Genomic DNA, 20,972 nt, shown 5'->3' on the forward strand with positions numbered 1-20,972 from the left:
AGCAGGCTGCTGCTGCTGCTGAACTCACAAAGCTGTACCAGGCCTTTAAGAACAAAGCATCAGATATGTTCAAATGCTGTTAGGAAAAATTCTATTGAGGGCAGAATTGACTAACAGGTTTTAGGAGGAAATCTTCCAGACATTCATACAGCTGTAGCTATATGTGGGTGTGTGGATAGAGCCCAACAATTTGCATGGGAGATGATTTGGGGGTCTATGGGCTATGTGACTTGTCAGCCATACTTACTCTTTTAGCTTTGTGCAAATGGGTGAGCTTTTCTCTCCCCCCCCCCCAACAGCAAAGTTGCCATTCTTTTGTGTGGGGTTCCAAAACTCTAACACACACACACACACACACACACACTCTTTAAGACTGGTAACAAAAGGGGAACTCACATCTGTACAGTGGAACCTCGGTTTACGAACACCTCGGGTTACGAACTTTCGGTTTACGAACAATCATAACCCGGAAGTAAGTAACCCAAGGTTTCCAAGGTTTCCAAGGCCTGCTGAGGCCTCCGCTGAGGCATCGGAGCATCCGCGAAAGCGCTCCGATGCCTTCGCGGAGCAGCTAGGCCAGGGCCTCCTCCTTACCTGGCTTTTGCCCCTGGGACCCCCCCCCCCGGCCCCGGATCTCCGGGTGGCCGGACGATCCCGGCGCGGCGGCGCAGCAGCAGCTGGCGGGGGTGGTCGATGTGTCCGAGGCTCCATTCTCGGAGGGACTCCTCTCCCTCTTTGGATTGAGCGCGGCGGTGGCGGCGGCGGCAGAAAGGTCGGGTCCGAGGCCTCGGCGCTCCGCGAGACGGGAGATCCCAGGCCTCTGGGGCCCTGGGGCTCTGCCTGGTCGGCGGCTGCGCACCCTCAATTTCGGGCTGCTAGCTGCCCTCAGGAGCTCCGCGGACTGGGCCGAAGGCACGGAAGCGCTCCAATGCCTTCGGCCCAGTCCGCGGAGCTCCTGTGGGCAGCCAGCACGTTCGCGCGGCCCAAGCGGCTGCTGAGACCGCCGTCGCCGGGCACCCCCGGCACCCACACGGCGTCAGCGTCTCAGGAGCTAGTTGGGCCGCGCGAACGTGCTGGCTGCCCTCAGGAGCTCCGCGGACTGGGCCGAAGGCATCGGAGCGCTCCGATGCCTTCGGCCCAGTCCGCGGAGCTCCTGAGGGCAGCAGCCAGCACGTTCGCGCGGCCCAAGCGGCTGCTCAGACCGCCGTCGCCGGGCACCCCCCGGCACTCACACGGCGTCAGCGTCTCAGGAGCTAGTCGGGCCGCGCGAACTTGCTGGCTGCCCTCAGGAGCTCCGCGGACTGGGCCCAGTCCGCGGAGCTCCTGAGGGCAGCCAGCACGTTTGCGCGGCCCGAGCAGCTCCGCCGACGCCGCCGTGTGGGTGCCGGGGGTGCCCAGCGATGACGGTCTCAGCAGCTCAGGAGTCGCTTGGGCCGCGCGAACGTGCTGGCTGCCCTCAGGAGCTCCGCGGACTGGGCCGAAGGCATCGGAGCGCTTCCGTGCCTTCGGCCCAGTCCGTGGAGCTCCTGAGGGCAGCCAGCATGTTCGCGCTGCCCGAGCGGCTCCTGAGCCACTGACGCCGACACCGCCGACGCCGTGTGGGTGCCGGGGGTGCCCGGTGGACCGGCCGAGAGGTCGCCCCTCCCCCGGCGAGCACAACAGCCTGAAATTGAGGGCGCGCAGCCGCCGACCAGGCAGAGCCCCAGGGGCCAGAGGTCTGGGATCTCCCGCCTCGCGGAGCGCCGAGGCCTTGGACCCGACCTTTCTGCCGCCGCCGCCACGCTCAATCCAAAGAGGGAGAGGAGTCCCTCCGAGAAAGGAGCCTCGGACCCGTTGACCACCGCACCCGCTGCTGCTGCGCCGCTGCGCCGGGATCGCCTGGCCACCCGAAGATCCGGGGCCGGAGGGTCCCAGGGGCAAAAGCGGGGTGCGGAGGGGTAAGGAGGAGGCCCTAGCCCAGTTGCTCCGTCGCCGAACTACCCCCGCTGCTGCTGCCACAGAAGCGAAGAGGACCCTGAGCCCCCATCCAAACAATGACTACCATCAGTCCAGATAAGAGAAAAAATAAATTTTATTTTTTTTCCATCTTCAATACTGTCTTAATTATTTTATAGTACAATATATTGATTATTGCCTTCATCTTATGTATCAATGGTCTTGGTAGACAGTATTATTTGTGTTAAATTGCTGGTTTAGGGGGTGTTTTTCATTGTCTGGAACGGATTAATCCACTTCCCATTACTTTCAATGGGAAAGTTCGCTTCGGTTTATGAACGCTTCGGTTTATGAACAGACTTCCGGAACCAATTGTGTTCATAAACCGAGGTACCACTGTACTGGCATATCTCCTAGGTGGGTGTTTTGCTATGCAGTTTAAGTTGGGGGTTCTCACTGAATTAAAGGATACGGATCCTATGTTGAACCATACTCTGGGGCTCTTATATCTCTGTAGTACAGAGAAAGCTGGTTTTCTAGTGCAAGTTGGATTTTAAAAGAGGCAGGTATAAAAACATACACTTTTCTCAATGATATCCCCACTGAAGGACCTTTGTAGTAAAGTAATTTCTCCACAATTGGCAGTACGGGTGCTGTTCCCCTTTAACGTGGTTAGAAAACAACCCAAACGTTCAGGGTTCTGAATTTAAAGAAACTTGCAGCATTTTATGTGCATGCCTCATGGTTAATTTCACTTATAGCAGGCACCCTGTTTAGGAGTGGTTCTCACTCCCTAGAATGTATGGGCATGGCTCAGTCAGTAAAATAGAAGTTTCCTAGACCTTGACATGGGTGAGGATGAATGATGGCAGAAAATTTTGAATTGGTAATCAGTTGGGATTTCATGTCCCATATTTGGACTGTGCTGTTTTGGTTTGAATCCATCTCCTCTTTTCTGCAATTCTGGTTTGCAAATAAACACATGGTGGGGGGAGGGGTGGGAGAGAGAATGTTAATTGTACCTTTGAAAATGTATTGTATCTATTCGTTATATTATAGGGTTGCCATATTCCCCAAAGTGAAAATCTGGACAAAGTTGTTGAGCAGTGTTTTCCCTGAAGTTGTTGAGCTTTTGGGGGGAATCATCTCCCCCCCCCAAAAAAAAGTTTTGGGGATTTTTTTTGGGGGGGGGCTTTTAAAATATATATTTTTAAAAATCACTCTACTTGCCATACATCTGGGTTTTCCCATACATTTTGCCAATTCAGCAAAAATCTGTCTGGACACCATTTTGCAGCCTGATTCCCTGATGTGCCCGAGACATATGACAGCCATAATGCAGGACTGGCCAACATGGTGCCCTGTGGACTAAGATTGCCATCATCCATGCCAGGCATCCCCAAACTGCGGCCCTCCAGATGTTTTGGCCTACAACTCCCATGATCCCTAGCTAACCAGTGGTCGGGGAGGATGGGAATTGTAGTACAAAACATCTGGAGGGCCGAAGTTTGGGGATGCCTGATCCATGCCCATTGTTGGGGACTGACAGTAGCCCTAGTCCAAAACATCTGGAAGGGAGCACATTGACTGCCCCTGAATTGCAAATGTGAGGTCTCCTCCAGTTCATGTAATGGGTTGAGATCCAGCAGGGGCTGCTGTAGAATTTATGTCAATTCCTCCTTGCCACTGTAGTTCCTGAAGCCACCTCCCATGCCAGGGCCCCCCCACAATCCTCTGGAGCAGTGTTTCAAGGAGCATGCAAGGGGGAAGGCTGAGCCCATGATATCACCTCTCTTCCAGCAGAATCTAACCCAATACATTCATGCAACGTTGCATGTTTAGAAATAGAACACTTTCTATGGGAAAAGATAGCAGCAGAAAATCACTAGTTGTGGATCTTCTTATATGGTGTGAAATCAGCCATAGTAATCTTTTTTCCCCCTTTAATTCTTTTTCCTTCTCTATTTCCCCCCCACCACACTTTTGTGTTTTTATTGTATCTACATAAAAGTCTTTGTTTGGGGTTGTTGTTTTTTAAATGAAAATATATTAAGCTTTGTACTTTTCTCTATAAACCTTAATAAAATTTATTTTTTTAAAAAGAAAGAAATCAGACATGTTTCCAGAACCACTGCCCAAACTGAGGTGGGAATCCTATTTCAGCCTAGGGGCTGAATTGGGAATTTCCCAGCCTTCTAGAGGCTGCATTCCAATGGTGAGCATGACAGAAGTGGGCATGGTATTAAAAAAAAAAGTAACCCCCTCAATTGACCAGAAACAAAAGCCCTAAAGGCTATGAAGGTTGACAAGCCACACTTATGAAGTGAGCAGAAAGCAAGTTAAAATAGGTGTGTAGTCGTATGTGTATAAGAGAGAGAGAGAGAGAGAGAGAGAGAGAGAGAGAGAGAGAGAGAGAGAGAGAGAGATGCAGCTTTCGCCAGTTTTGTTGGATTTGTAAGTATGTCCGGTTCCATTACACCTAACCTTGCCAAGTGGCTGCATGCCCGGCATTTCTTACACAGCTACAGAAGGATAGCCCAATAGGTTGCTTTGACGTCGTCTTCTACCATGCAGATTTCTGATGTACTCACCGATTTCCACCCCCATCTGCAGACATCCATACGGAGGCAGTGCAAGCTGCATTGGCAAAACACAAGGAACAGAAGATGGCCCTGCCCATGCCAACAAAAAGACGGTCCACATTTGTACAGTCTCCAGCTGATGCCTGCACCCCTCCAGGTTAGAGATCTACCCGTATCTGCTTGAATCGCTGATTGGAATCTTAAATTTGCAATCGTGTTTTGGTTGGCTCTTCTATCACACTTGAGCCACGGTTAAAGAATTTCATTTTTTTCCTCTTTATGTCCTCACACTTATGGTTGGTGTTTGTTTTGGTAAGAGGTAAAAGCTCCCTTCATAAGTCTCTGAAATGAAAAATCTTTGTGTTTTTGTCTTAATCCATAATTTACATCCAAAGGATATGAAGCTTGTGCTGAGAAGCTTGTAATGAGAATTAAAATACTTTACAATTTATCAGTTCAAGTGCAGCAATTGTTTTCAGTGTTTGGAGGGCTGAGTCCTTAAGAAGAAATAGTGAAGAATGGAGTGCTCCTGAGTGTGTGCAGAGTTGATTTTTCTCACTGCTGTCTCATCAGATTATACTGGATTAGGCTACAGGGCTTTCATATGGAAGGGCAGGGCTTCCAGGCAGGCTTTTAAACATTAACCACAACCACTTACCGTGTGGCTGGCATGAGTTTCCTGTTCATAGAGTGGCCTGAGGTGGTCCTTATTTACTGAGATCTCCAATAAAAGAGATCAGATGGCTTTGCTACAGATCCTGGTGGTTTTGCTATCAAACATTAATGAGTACACATTTCTTTTTCTCAGGCTGCTCCATGAGTGAAGTGAAGGGCTGTGTAACAACAGGTTTACACACTTAGTGAGCTTACGCTCATGCCAACAATCCTGTAATGTCTGGGTGTTACACTCTTCTCATTCAAGTAAAATGGGGGGGGGAATCAGCATTGTAGTGACACGGGGGCGAAGCTGTTCAGCATTTTTACAATGTAAGTTGTTTTATAGTCGGGGTGGGGCCCATATCTTGACCACCAGCCCCCTACCATATTTACCAGAAGTAGTGGTGTTGTTCTATGAAAAGTCAGATGTAGCAGTAAGGATAGCAGCATAGGCAGGCTTGTGAGGGTAAGGGGACTACACAGAGTTCAGCAGAAGAGCTCAGTGTGCTTCTGGGAATTTTAATGGGAGCACATGACAATCATTTGAGAGGATCAGAAATTAACACATGGACATGGCAAGCCTTGGCACCAAATTGGAAGTAGTGAGCTCCCCACATCCTTTTCGCAGCTCCAAATCACTAACCAACTTTAAAAGTCTTCAGGACTATCTGTGGCCAAGTGAACATCTTGCACATCTTACTAATTATTGACCTAGGATGTAGTAAAAAAAAGAAAAGTAAACATTGGGTGGTGTTGGAGTTTGAATTATCTACAAGTTAATTTTCAGTTTGAGTTTCATTTATTGTCAATTCGTTTTCAATTCATTTTGATGATAAAAATAAATAAATGGAGACCCCACACTAATTAGGATTGCCCTTCAAGTTAATTTAGGACATTAATTTAGGTTGCCCTCAAAACTTCTAGTTTAGCCCTGGAAAGGGCTTTCTTCCTTTGGCCTCACCCTGTTTTAGCTTTGGCCCACACACCTTTTTGCCATCTGGCCCTTCCAGAGAGTTTGCCATGAGGAGTATCATCTTGCCTGGTTGAAAGATGGCTTCCTTGGTTGATGTGGCAGGTTGGTCTGCATTTCCTTCTTTTGAGCAGAGCTAGATGGCAGCACAGAAGCTAAACTCTTCCCTATTTGACATTTCTTGAACCCAAGTTCCAGAGCCACTGTGGGGTCAAGTTAATTGCTTTTGAACACACCGTTATGACTAATGAGCTAGTAAATGTACAAAGATAGCATTCAGATGCTCCCATTCTAGTGGAATTCAGGGAAAGCTGCACAATTTTATGGGCCCTGATTATGCATTTGAAAAAAATTCTGCATACTGTACAGTCAACAGTCTATTCACAGGAGCAATTACTGCTCCCCTTATTGTAAACTTGCAATATTAGAGCTGAGCAGCTTATTCAGCATAATAATCCTCATTAATGTGCCAGGGATTTGGGGACACTCATTTCTGTCAGTCTTCTGGGTGTTTGATTAACAGGAATTTGGGGTTCATGGTGCCAGCCAGCTGTTAACTGTCAGTGGGGACAGACAGCAGCCCTGGGAAAAGGGAATCTCCCTATGGCTTTGATCAGCCTTGACAGCACTACTCAGGATAGCTGATTAATGGTGATCAAAGTGGTGGAGACATAATTGCTTGGCTCATGAGCTTTAAGCAGCATTTGGGCAGTGGAACTTCCACTACATAAATAAGAAGTCATGTGTAAGTTTAGTTGAACTTTCTGTTGGTGCACCCCACCATAACATTGGATAGGTTGTAATTGTGGGTAGCCTCTTCCAAAATCTGAATCCACTCCGAGCATGAGACTCTTAATCTCTAGTGAGAATAAACTAACATCTGAAACCACTGTTTGATCCTGGCTTGTTCTCACTAACCATAGTTTAAACAAGTAATTGGGAACTTGTAGCTCTCCAGACACTGATAGACTACAACTACCACCCCTGGCCATTGCCACTGCTGGTTGGAACTAATGCAACATCATCTGAATGCCCCACAGATTCACAAATCCTGGTTTAAACAAACTAGTTTCATGAGCTCAGATGTCTATACCCAATGCCTTTAGAAATCACTACCACCTTGGCCTTTTAATGCTTCTGCTGCAGCCAACTTTACTCGGTCAAAAGCACAATGTAGGCTTGACTACAAACTCACACACAGGGGGGCGAAGGAGAAATATCCTTAGGATTTTAATCCTTGTTGTACATGTGGCTGTTTGCTGATATGCTGGTCCACATGACTGAGTAATATCTAAGCACACAAAGGACCCCTACAAATAGAGATGCTGAAGTAATATAACCTCATGACATTAGGGAATGAATTCAGGCTCACACTGAGAAATGAGATGGCAGTAATTCAAGTCCTCTGAAAAGAATCTGAATTTCTACACAATTAGGTCACCCACAAGGAACTTGGGAGCCCTCATACTGGGCTAAATGCTACAAACCCCCTCCCCATGTGTGCAGTCTTCTGCATTTGATCCAAAGAAAAAGACAGCATTAAGGTTCATTAACCACTCCCAGTAGGGCTTGTAGTGGTTTTTAAAGACATTGAACATTTAAAGGCATAACCATAACCCACAGCACATGACAGGTTTAATGGAGGATATCACTTCCTTGGAGCCAAAACAAGAGACTTGTTCAGCCTGAATTCACAGGGAAGAGGAACCAAGTGCTCTGTGATCTCAGGGCAGCTCCATGTTTTATGCTAATATGTTTGCTGCCAGTATACCATAAAGTACCCTGCAGCACATGCATAGTATGCACATCACACATATATGCACATGTCATGGGTGGCCTAAATAAAGGCATTGTCTAAATATGAATTCTCTAATCTTTTTTATGGGTCAAAAACCTTTAGTTTTTGCATGTGCACACACACACATCATTAAAACACCATTTTATATGTACAGTATCTAGATAACCTGGCCCAATAAAGTTTTCCAGGCACATGCATACATCAGTGTGTATCTGTGTATCATCTATAGTGTATTTGTTTGCTGCAAAAAAACACTGACATAACAGTAGTGTACACAACACAAACCTACTTGCAGCACAAAGCATGGAGCTTCGCTTTACAAACTAATGGTTCAATGTGGAATGAGCTTCCATTGGGCAATACTCCTTAGCAGCCATTACCAACTTGGTACCCTTCCTGTATTTTGGACTACAACTCCCATCAGCTCAACCATCACCTGGGAGTTGTAGTCCAAACATCTGCCAGGCACCAGGTTGTCAAGGGCTGGTCTACAGCATCAGATAGAACCCTAGAAAAGAACCTCAAAGGTCACCTTGTCCAAACTCGTGCCAAGACAGGAAATCTAGTTACAACATTATTGATTATCCTCTGCTTAAAATGGTTTCTGAGTTCAGATGCCACAGGGAACTGTAGTTAGTTTATAACCAAAAGCTGCTTTTTCTTTTAGGCATGGGGGTGGGGAGCATCCAAGCCTGGGGCTTGCTTTATCATTCTCTCATTGTAGGAAAGCATGGTTTTCTGTTGTGTCTAAATCAGGTGATTGAGGGTAATTTTGAGGCTGAACACATGAATGCTCAAATGATGGTTCAGGAGTAGAATTTCCTGGGCTCAGGACCTTAGAAGACTGAAGCAGAATGTATTCATGGGCATTTCTTTTGACCTTTACCAGACCAGATGCTTTAAATGTAATATGTTCCCCCTGCAGGAAAAACTGGGGGGGGGGAGGATTATAGACCCTCAACACCCATTGCTATTCTGCCAGAATGGACCCATGTGGGGCAAAATTGAACCAGACACATGTGCAGCAGGGGGGTGTTGAACTTTATAGACTGGACGTAACATGAACCAGAGGCCTGCAGTTCATTTTTATTTTCTAGTTTCATCTTAATCAAGGCATCCATTTATTGTAAATGTAGAGAGTGGACCTCCTGTTCCTATTCTAAAATATTATTCCGAGGTCCACATGGGGAGGAGAAATTGAGTTGGCCTTTTGAAATATTTTAGATAATAAGAGTTTAAATGAAATGAAACAGATTTGCTTATCTTTTTACTCGTAATTTGTTACCCAGCAAGCTTTGTTTTATTTTTTTGCCCTCACACACATTTCCTTCTGTAGCCGAAGGAACCTTCTGATGTTGTCTTAGCAGCACAGGAACTGCTGCTGTGTGTTGGCAGAGGGGCACAGGCAGGGTGGGCACCGCAGCAGCTGCTGCCACGCTGCTAAGGTAATGTTGAAGGGCCCTGTGAGAGTTAAAAGATTGTTTTTTACTTATTTACCTACATTTATATATCCTGGCGGCCTCCCATCAGAGAACGCAGGGCAGCATGCGTGTGGTTCCCTGGTAATCACCTTCAGACCGTACCCAGACATTGCAAATTAAAATTACCATTTGAACCATGAATCCAGTTTAGGATTAGGGTTAGGAAATATTGGATGCTTTCATGGGAGTGCTATATAGCTTCAGCCTGCATCTCCCTCCCCTCTTTCTGCAGAATGTTTAGGGTTGTGGGATAAAGGTGCAGGCTCTCTGTCTTCTGTGTGCTTCCCAGGGGAGAATGCTCAATTTAGATATTTTCCAGCTTCCTGGTCTACAAAGCTGGGAATGACTGTTGGAGCTGATTGTTCCTCTGTCTCATCCTTCCCTCTTTTGCCAAATGCCAGTCTCAGTGAAAAGAATCTGGCTTGTATTAAACCAGAGTTCCCCGTTATAGCTGAACCAGGGGATCTCTGCCTTAATACAGTACTGTATTGGTTAACCAACCAGGAAAACTAAGTTATGATGTGATCCATGAGGTATGAAGCCAGGAATGATCTTTTGTGTGTGTGTCTCAGGAGAAAGATCATCTGCCTGTTTGGGGAATACAGTGGTACCTCTGGTTGTGGACGGGATCCGTTCCAGAGCTCCGGTCGGATCCCAAGGTTTCCGCAACTGGAGGTGCCTGTTCTGCACATGCGCGCAGTGCGATAGAGCGCTTCTGCGCATGCATGTGGCATGTAGAGTGCTTCTGCGCATGTGCGAGCGGTGAAACCTGGAAGAATACTTCCGGGTTTGCAGCTTTCACAACCCGAAGTTTACGTTACCCAAGGGTAGCGTAAGATGAGGTTCTACTGTATCTCCTTTGAGCAAAAGTTGCATGCTATTCAACCTACAATTTAAAACTTTGTCAAAGTTAAACAAGATGTGCTTTTTAAAGCAGCCTATAAGCTTTAGTGAAATGATATAACAAGACATGCTTTTTAAAGCAACTATAAGCTTTAGTGAAATGATACAGCTAGGAGTTTAAAAATCAACTTTGATACTAAATCATGTAGCTGACTCAACTTATAGGCAAGCCTAGGATGCGACACTTTAAAAGATGTTAGATATCAGTTCAGTGGGTGCGGATATTTTCCATACCTGATTATCATATAGCAATAGTCCCTACAATAACTTACCACTCCATGTTTTCCATTCAGCTCTAGGAATGCTGGGCAGACATGGAATGTTTCCCACCCAGTGATTTGAATTCTCCACAGTCTATTAAAAGCCAAATTTAACACAGGATGCTTTTAGTGAATCAAGTATTTTCCTAATAGTTTATCACTTTGTTCTTGACTAGCTCAACAGCAATTTTGTGGGGGTTTTTTAAGGGAGGTGCACTTTTATGCCCAGCAACACATTATCTTTGCCAGCCCTGAGTTCTTTCTCCAGCACAGCCTGTTTCAAGTTTTAATTATTTATATGGCCTCTTTTTTTAGTAGCTGGGTTATATAATCCTGCAAAAGATGCATATAGAATTAACTTTGCAAAGGCTTTTGCCAGCCTTGAAGCTTAAAATCTATCACTTTGCTTTTTGCATGGTAAAAATATTCAGCATTTATTTTTGATGGCTGTATTAATTGTGGTGTTCCATTTAAGCACCTTTTTTATTATTTGAGTGCTGGCTTAGGCAAATCTATTGAGTCACATGACTGGAAAATATCTATCAGTTGCCAGTCAAGATGTCAAATGAAAGCACAAAGCTTTTTTTACTTGTGTCCCGCCAGCCACTTGATCTCATGAGCAGAGATTGTTTCGGAATGTGGTGCATTCCCCATGATTAGACTGAATTAGATTAAAACTTCTGCATGCAATTTCTATATGCTGGAGTAGATGGGGAGGGAGCCTTTTGTCCTTGCTTACTGGGTACTCTTGGGCCAGTCATCTTTTAACTTAAGGATAGAATTCTAATCCTACTTACCTGGAAGTGAGCCCCATTGAATTCAATAGGATGTAGTTATGAGTAGACATGAATTCAATTGCAATGTTACTCCACAGTGGTGTTCTAAGGTTAAATGCCCCCCCCCCTGATCTCCCTGGTGGAGAGGCTGGCACTGGCACAGTTCAGCTCTCTTCTCAACTTCTGAACTTAACATCAATTGAGCCAGCTCTGCAGCACCCTTCCTGTGGCCTTCCCAGGGTCCATTTGCCCATCAAAAAAACAAAACAAAGCTTTGTTTCCCTCTCTTCACTACCACTTCCTGCCAGTTTGCCTGCCTGCCATGAATTTTACATGCATAAGAAGGGCTGCTGTCAGGAATTCTGAGCTTACCAGCTGGAGGTCAACTGTTCAAGGAAATGTCTCTCGCTTCATGGGAGGTAACTTGGAAAGTTTATTAGTTGCATTGCACTATTAGGTGCACCTAAAGTATTCTCAGCCACTTGTTGGTTGGCGCTTCTAGATTTGGGCACATTTTCTCTACAGTTGTTAAAGAAGCAAGACATTGGTCCTTTCCATGCACCATTTACAAAGAGGAACAGTCTTTGGGGAAGGAACTAGGTCTAAGAGTCACCTCTTCTTGGCAAGACCAGTGCAAGTGCAGCATAGTTTCCTGTACCAACAATACAGTATCTGTGAGTCACAGATCGCAAGGAAATGGAGACCTTATTCTTGATAGCAGCCCTTCTAAGGCCAGGTCTTAAATCACTGTACAACGTTTAGGTTGCAAACCTAAACCAACATAATTGAAAACAATTTGGTTAATTGAAGTATGTTGACACTGGTAACAGGCAGGAAATCTTGCTTTACTGCGTCTTAATCAACAGAGGTACCCTTTTTTTAAAAAAAAATCCAACTCTATTGGCATTAAATTTCATTACACTTCAGTATCTAGTCAGAGCTGCAGTACAGGCAGTTTGACAAATGTGCTTTGGGTTAATCTGTCTCTTCTACAGGTGCAAAATTCCCTACTATATGGTGCATTGTTCAGTTTGCTGCTGCACTCGGAGTTTGCTACCTCTTTGACAAGTAATTTAGGCTAGCTGGGCTTACTACACACACATGGCAGTGTGAATATGTTGCTGCTTTGGCACTCTCAATACACAATTTTGGGATATTAGGACTGTGCTCTTGTCTTGAGATGCAGCTGGTCGCTTTACTCAGGTTCTTGCTTCGTTATCTTGCCATGGCACTTCCTTGTGTTGCAATTAATGTTTGAAATTCACTGTATGTTGATGTTCAAATGAGTATGCTGGCAACCGTGTTTAGCGAATCTCCTGGTGTCTGTTGAATTTTCAGACCTTTTCAAAGTTATCTGGGATTGTCGGCATTAACACATGTATATTGACATTCAACGCATTCTGGACATTCATTTGCTAGACTTTGCTATTCATATTGGAAGGTGCTGTAACTCTGGGGCAGAGTAAACTATTTTTATGCAGAAGGTGCCTCATTCAGCCCTCAACACCTTCAGATAAAACGATCAAGTAGCAGCAGAAGGGAGATATCTTTTTCTGCCCGTGACTCTGGATAGGCACTGCCGTTCAGAGTAGACAACACTGGGCTAGATCAGTCTTCCCCATCTCAGGACCTGCAGATGTCCTGGAATGCCACTTCCATCATCCTGTCCATTTGCCATGCTGGTTGGGGCTGATGAGAGTTGTAGCCAAACAGCATCCTGAAGGTACCAGGTTGAGGAAGGCTGGGCTTGATGGATCAGTAGTCTGACTATTAGGCAACTTCATAGGTTCATACATAGGAAATTCTTTTTTTGCAAATCCCATGTTCAACAAAACCTCCTACATTCACATTTCTCCCCAAAGCTTATAGAGGATGAAGAAAAGTATTGTGTTTCATGCTGAGTGGCCAAGAGGTCACAGCTTTCTCCTTTGAACTCCTCTATACCTCACTTTTCCTGACATTTGCTTCTCTGGTTTTTACATTTTTCAACTGGCTGAATTTCATAGAGTCACAGAATTGTAGAGTTGGAAGGGCCCCCGAGGATAATCTATAGTTAAATATATGTGTATTCAAACACATTTCCTGTTGTGTGGGAACAAGGAAGCAGATTTGCCCCATATGTGCAAATGAATTCATAATCTTATGGGTGAGAGAGATTTTGACACCCCCCCCCTTCGAAACTGTCTTCAGCATCACTATAAGACATTTGAGGCTGACTGAGTTGCTTCCCATCTGTGTCAGGAGGGCCTCAGGATCATACCGATATAGCTTGTTGGCCACATTCTGTTTTAAAGCTCTACATGTCTGGTCTTCCATCTGATGGGTCAGATGAATGCCTTTTTAGAGGTTTATGTCCATATGGGGCCTCTGCTCATTCAGTTGTGCCATCTCCTAGAAGTCCCCCATGGTATGTTGTTGAAACCCATACATTATCTGCAGATCTCTGAATTAACATTTGTATATTCTTTCTTTTCCTTTCATATTATCAAATTGATGATTTGGTATTCCCTAACCAATTATACCTTGTTATTGCAAATTGCAGTTATAGGCAGCCTACATTTTCAGGCTATCGACAGGCAGGTGCTATGGTGTTTTCAAACAAATGTTTGTGTACACATGCAAATAGATGCACAAACAGAAAAAATCTTTTACATCAGTGGCACTGTATGGATAGCTGAATATCTATTTCTATCACTCTCTGTAATTATTTAGAGTCCCCTGTTGCAACCAAGAGTCTGTTCTACTGATGCTGATTTTCTCTGTATGGAAAAAACAGTGGCAAAGGAATTCTTACATGTATACAGCCTTGGGCATTGTAAAGAAGTTCTCTTTCATCTGTGTCCTCCTGCAAGCCAGTAATCGCAGAACACAGGCAATTTCCCAGAACGCCTATTCCCAAAACTCTCCATGGAGATGGGCTGATACTGATGTTTTCCATTTCAGAATTGTTGGCCGTCGGGGAAAACTGCAGCCAGGTTCCATAGCATGCAAAGAGCAGGGTTGTGACCTACAAGGGCACGCATTACCTTTAAGGATGGGTGGGCGGCTAAATGTTTTACTGGGTTTGGAATATTTGTACCAGCTTTTTTCCTTTGTAGTAAGGAAGAAGCTGGCTCACACTGGAGCGGGGGGGGGGAAGCAGCTTGCTACCAGCTTCCCCTCCATGTTGGCCCATCTTTGAACACACTCTGCCTTGGGTGTTACGGAGCCTTTGCCAGTGTTTCCTCGGTTGCAAAGAGAGCATGTTAAGTGCGGTGTGCTTCCCTTTTCTGATCCCCCACAGACACGTCTTCTGCATCCGAAGATGAAGGGTCGCTCAGGCGCCAGGCTGCTCTATCTGCTGCATTGCATCAGAGCTTACAGAATGCTGAGTCATGGATCAACCGATCTATTCAGGGGTCATCCACATCTTCATCAGCATCTTCTACACTATCCCATGGAGAAGGCAAAGGGACCAGTGGGTCACTAGCCGATGTATTTGCCAATACTCGAATAGGTAGGAGCTGGGGTGCGGACAGCAAAACCAAGGGCTTCACGTCTTCTTTTTTTGTGTCAAAAGTTTAGAAATCTCCCAGTGTCAAAGGCCAAACAGTTTAAAAACTCTGCCCACTAGAAGTAGAGGCCTACCCATGGTGAGGGAAAGCGAGCCTGTTGGCCTAGAGAGAGGATCCCAGTTACACTAGTAGTCATGAAAGATGTGCACAGTAACCTGGCACTTTTTGTTATGCACATGGGTGTTGTTTTATGCTTGTGGCTGCTATTTACACTAGGTGTTCTCACTGCTGGGTGAGCAAAGAGATTGCTGTAGCCTACATGTCCTGTGTTGTGTTGCAGATGTCTATCCCTTATCCAGCCAAAAAGATCGCCATGCTTCTTTTAAATTTATCCAACAAGGCTGTGATGCAGCCTTCCGCATAACGGCCTAACTTGTGGGGATGAGAAAAGCTTTTCAAAAGCTTCACTTCCTTGATATTTTACTCATCATAGGCGACTATGTGAGTGGCTATATAACAAGGCTATTTATTGATAGATATTGCTTTATCCCACCTGACTGGTAGACCAGGAATTACATCCCCAGCCCCAGCCCCCCCCCAACCCAATTTTAAAGCATATTTAACGCCTGAACCATTTTCCCAGCTACGTGTACACATTTGTTGGGGGATTTAAAGATCTGGATACCCCAGGCTCAGTTTTTTGATGCTCTGAGGTGCTCCTTGCTGCTGGTGCTGCTGTATGAATTTTTGTAGGGTTTGTTTGGCTCCACTGTATGTGTTTTCTTGTCAATGTGTTCCGAAGGATCCCCCTGCATCCCAGGGGGGTTGCTGTGTCTCAATGTGCTCTCTGCTTTGGCTTAATTGGTTTCAGGCAAGCAATGTGTAGCTGTTTGGTGTCTCTTAATTGCTTCTTTTTATTTCTTTTAACCTGTATGTTGCTGATGTCTTTGTCTCTTACTGGGATGCAACTCATTTTCTAAAATGGAAAACTTGGGAGATTTACCTGTTTGAAATTCCATCAGCATAAATAATGCCTTCTTCAAATGGAAGATACTCTCATTAAAGCAATGGTGAAATATGGTCCCAAATTGGAACAGCCAGCTATTTGGTTGCTGAATAGCTAATGTCAAATTGGTGCTATGAAATACAGCTCTTTCTTGTAAGTGCAATCTTGGGAATATGAAGCACAGTTAACATAGGAGCAACGTTTCTACTGTTACATTTTCAACACAGAGGTAGACATAAACATGCGGCTACCTCGGTAAGTTTTGAGCATTTTAAAAATATAGCCACAGTCAGATATACTCAGCACAGTAGATCTGAAGTTTATTTGTCTCAGGCTTAAGAGCTCATGGCAAGAAGCCACTTCACAAGAATAGGATTGAAATCAACCACAGAATCGGCACTTTGTCAACATTTAATACACCTAAGTTGGGTTTGATAGAGGGGCCATTTCTAAAATCTATTAACGTTGCATGGATTTTTGAGGCCTTACTCTTGCGCAACTCTAGCACAGGGTGCTTGTATGAAAAAGCTTTATTTTATGCCAAGTTTCATTTATTTAAGAGTACTTAGCAGCCCAATCCAGCATGGATCAACCCAGACTGAATTCTGTGCACAGCTGCCTCACCATAGGCTGACATGATCAGACCTTCGCATTTATTGAGGATTTTCCCTGTGGCCACCACAGAGTGAGAATAAGCCCATGGACAAAACGGAAGTATGTGCTATTACTGATCAGATGAGCCCTCAAGAGTGTGTCTAGCATATACTTCGAAATGCACACTAAATCCTATCCTGCCTGCTGTTCTGAGGGAGGTCTTTCTGTTTTGTACATCTTGGTACAGTGATGGAGAAGACATCAGTTCCCTTACCCAAATTGCAGTACACCATAAAGCATTTCTGCTTAAGAAGTCAGGGAACAGCTCAGCAGGATGCTTTTAATTAATATGATATTCTTCTGAATGGTTGTACATTTACCTAATGATGACATTGGTGTGCACAAAACTCACTGAACATGCAATACATTGCATATTTTCAATCTGTGTGTCTTACAATATTGCATGGATGTAAGTAAACTTGTATGCTGAGTTTTTCCACATCAGTGCTGTTAACTGAATGTGCTACCTGCAGAAATTAAATACTTGACTGCTAACCTTTATTAAATCTGTTGTGATAACTCTGTCCCTGAAATGCTCTCCCAGTAGCCTGTTTTTTTTGGGGGGGGGATAAAACTATTCAATTATATATATATTCACATCAGAGAAATGCAACTTGTTGAATTATGAACCACTTAGCTGCTTAAAATACACAGTTGCATAGCAGCTCAGCAGAGGATGGAGAAGATTGGACACAGTGGCCTGGTTCACACATCATGCCAAGCCAAACTGCGGCAGAGCACAAGCAAGCCTGTAGGCTCCAGGAGAGGAGATTGTAGTTGCTTTATTTCTCACTGGTTGTTCTTCTGTGCTGCTTTGAACTAAGAATGGCTTGATTTAGCATGTTGTCCAAACCCAGGCTTGTGGTTTAATTCTCTCCAGGCTAACCACACATCTAAAACCAATGTTTGTCCTACAGTATTTGGCCCGAGGTTTGTCTGGGAGAGCTAAACTGTGAACGACATGTTTGGACAACGTGCTAAGCCCAGGCCATGGTTTTAGTGTGGTATTGCAGTAGAACAACCAGGGAAGAGCAAAATGGCTGCAATTTCCTCTCTGGGAGCTCACACATGCACACTAAGCTATGGTTTGGCTCAGCCTGACATGCAAATTAGGCCACAGTATCTCATTAAAGGGCATTGCAGTTAACTAGACCAGATTTCAGCCTGCAGTGTCACTATTTCTGTTGTGATACAGGAATGTATCCAAGATATGGAAGTTTGCATAAGGGATGAGGAAGGGGCTTAGTCTTGCATTCAGTGCACTATAGAGACAACATGGTCAGCTAGCTGGGTAATCTTCTCTGTTGGCAAAATGACAAAAAATAATAATACTCAGAAGGCCTTTTCTGAGACTATGGGAAGTTCTCCCATCTCATTTCTGCTCAGGATCCAGTATTTTTAGCTCATGGTCAAAACTCCTGTTCCTATTCTTTAGGTCCAATTCTTACTTAAGAGGAGATATGGGGCAATGGTGATATGTCCCATAACATTTTTGCTGCCCTTGTACGAGTTAGTCTAGTTAGCCTTTGGAAATGGGCAGTGTAATATGTGGCCTAGAGAAACAGGGGTGTGAAATAGCCCATGGCTTTGTAATGAAAATGGAAAGTTGAATCAATCTTGCTGTTCAGTCAGGTGCCTTTGCATCAGAGCAAGGAGAGGTGGGTAAATGTGATATTGTATCTTAGGCCACCTGGTAGCAAAAAATAATAATATGAATCTCAATTGTTTTTTTTCTTGATCCTCCTTCTAGAAAATTTCTCAGTTCCCCCGGATGTTACTGCAACTACCTCCACACCTGCTTCCTCTGCCCGCCCATCTGCTATTGACCTCCCTCCATCAGGAATAGTGAAGGGCATGCACAAAGCATCCAACCGGTCTAGCCTTATGGACACAGCCGATGGTACATCTGCAGATCCAAACTATGGGATAAAGCCAATAGGGCATCAGAAACATGGTTTTATTTCTACAGCTCATCAGTGCAGCATTGCAGAATGCATGCCATCTATCCTAAATGTCTACCATGTCAGCCATTAGTAGGCACCTGCCTCACACTGCAACAATTTTTTTCTGTTTGCTTTCTTGTGAGAAATTGTGAGAACAATGGGGCCCTGAGACCCAGGTTGGGCAATTGCATCTTGGGGGGAAAGGCAGCTGATTAAGTTTCAGCTGTTAGTATTAAGCTCTTCTGTCCAATACCCAAATGGTAGTTTGTTTTTTGTGTGTTTAGAAAAGAAGCGCCTGTGCTTCTTAACTTCTTATCTTGCACATTCATATTTCATGTGGAAGAAGCAAAGATGTGAATACTCTTTGCCTGTTCCAGATTAGGAGCTGCCGGTTCCTACCCAAGCTTTTGAGCAAAAGTGCTAGCCCTTAACACCAGCATTTCCTCCAACTTTTAATTGTGAATTGGCCTGCCAGTGTATTCTGCTTTGCATTGCTGGGGTGCGCAGGAACAACTGAGACCTTCTTGAGGCAAGTCTCAAGTCTGCTTCATGTAGGGGCAAAGAACATGTACCACAGGGTGGGAAAGCGGAAGCAGACAGCAGGCTAGATCTCAAAGTCTTCCACAAACTGCAGGCCACTTTGACAGGTAGGTGGGGCCACCCACCTGTCAAAGTCACATGATGTCAGGTGAGCCAGCTTCAAAGGAAGAATCCTTTGAATGCAATGACCAAAATTGCCTTGATATAGAATGGTTCTTGCACCCTTGCCACCCGGAAGAGAGCAAAGAAGCCATATGCCCTTTCCGCTAGTAGCAAAGTGAGAAGCTGAGCCCAGCTCCAACCTCAGAATATCTCCACTGCTGCAGCAAGGCCCAGTCTATTGATGTATGAGTAAGGGAAGGCAGTTGCTCTTTGAACTTCCATCCTGTCTCCAGGATGTTAACCCAAACAGTTTTGTGGATTCCCAGAAAGCTTCCGGAAAGCTCCCCTTTTCCTGCTCACTATTTTGTGTTGTTTCTGTATTCCACCACTGTGGAAAGTGTGGCAGATCCCAAATGGCTCATATAGTCTGAAGAGGAAACAGGTAGCCTCTCTGACATGAATGTGTGGTTCCTAGAGAGTGCAGTTTCTTAAGGGCTCCTATTGTTGTTTTAAGCAGATACCACTGCTGCTGATGCATTTCCTCAGCATATCTGGGGACCAGGGATTGTGGGTATCTCATTAGGAGCTTCAGTTCTTTTGCTGTGCCTTGTAACCTAAAGAAGAGCGATAACTCAATGCACACAGAGTATCAGAAAACTGCTTTTCTTGTTAAATACCAAACACTGGCTTCAAGAGTTAACCCTTGAGCACTACAGAGTAGGAAAGGGGAGCAGGGAGTTCTGGTGAGGAAATTGCAATTTTATTTTGTGTGTGCCTTAAAAAGAAAAGTACAGAATGTGTTTTACAAAGGAATGAGAGCCCTGCATTGGGTATTTGAGAGACATTGGGTGTTAAAGGTAAAGTGAATCTTAAGAGGCTTGGAACAACAGACCCTCTCCTTTGATCGTTCGGTGGTTCTGTATAGTCTCCACAGTCATTTGATTAGAGCTTTCAGATTACACAACCTGGCTGTAAAATGAGCTCTTTGGTTGTACAGTTTCAGGTGCTGAAACAGAAGCAAAAATAGCTTTTTAAACTCCTTTCGCCAGCACCTAACCACCTACAGGTGGTCTTGTTTTGCCACACTAGATCTATGTTTGTCACAGCACTGCTCTATTCATTTCCCCTTGTTCCTTTCTTTAAAGATGTGAATTCTCAACTAAGTAATTCACACCTTGCAGAGAGAGAGAGAGAGAGAGAGAGAGAGAGAGAGAGAGAGAGAGAAAGAGAGAATGCATGAACTAGCTGATCTGCATTACTGACAGTTTGCATTGAACTGTTTTGGTCAGAGAACATTGTTGTTGTTCTTATGCAGAAATTTCCAGGGCCTCAACTGTGTTGCCATGAGATTTCACATCTAAAGCCAGCTCTTCTTAACCTTGGAGAAGAGGCTTCGCTCTCATTTGTTGGTAGTACTATTTTTAGTATAAAGCAGCCAATGAGTGGTAAAATAGAACCTGCACTTCTAAAATGCCTGCTGCGCGGGAGTTTGTTATATACAGGTAGAAAAGCACCCAACTGCGGTGACTAGAATAACCTTGAGGATAAACTGCTGCCTTGATTTGAGTCTGCGAGAAAACCTTTGCCAAGTCTCGGGAGCTTCCATAGTGCCCTCTGGTGGTCAAGTCTTAAAAGGATGCTAGCAAGACCATTTCAATCCGGCATGCACAATTTATCACCCACCAAGCCAAACATATCCCATTAGTCAAGAATTGTGATCTCAAAGGTGCCCGACTCTGTTTCTGTAATCCCAGGAAGGAATGGGAAGTTTGTCTAGGCCTTTGCAGCTTGCCATATACGGCCTGGTCTTGAGACATAAAAAAACTTATATAGACAGTGTTGTGCAAATGCTGAAAACAGCTTTGAAAAGG

General features: G+C 44.8%; 1 protein-coding gene across 4 annotated transcripts in view; it reads left to right on the plus strand.

Moving 5' to 3' along the window:
* The window catches only part of DIP2B (DIP2 acetate--CoA ligase B (putative)), a 173,102-nt gene that overhangs the window by 106,037 nt on the left and 46,093 nt on the right, over positions 1 to 20,972 (plus strand). For 3 of the 4 annotated variants that reach the window (XM_035103797.3, XM_088661351.1, XM_035103798.3), the window contains 3 exons: positions 4,549 to 4,674; positions 14,646 to 14,858; positions 18,267 to 18,416. In XM_035103797.3, the coding sequence (XP_034959688.2) occupies positions 4,549 to 4,674; positions 14,646 to 14,858; positions 18,267 to 18,416 (489 nt within the window). The remainder of the gene's footprint in view (positions 1 to 4,548; positions 4,675 to 14,645; positions 14,859 to 18,266; positions 18,417 to 20,972) is intronic. The other variant, XM_035103799.3, reaches the window with a different exon arrangement.

Source organism: Zootoca vivipara, chromosome 2 (assembly GCF_965207765.1).
Source record: "Zootoca vivipara chromosome 2, rZooViv2.hap1.1, whole genome shotgun sequence".
NCBI classification, from domain to species: Eukaryota; Metazoa; Chordata; class Lepidosauria; order Squamata; family Lacertidae; genus Zootoca; species Zootoca vivipara.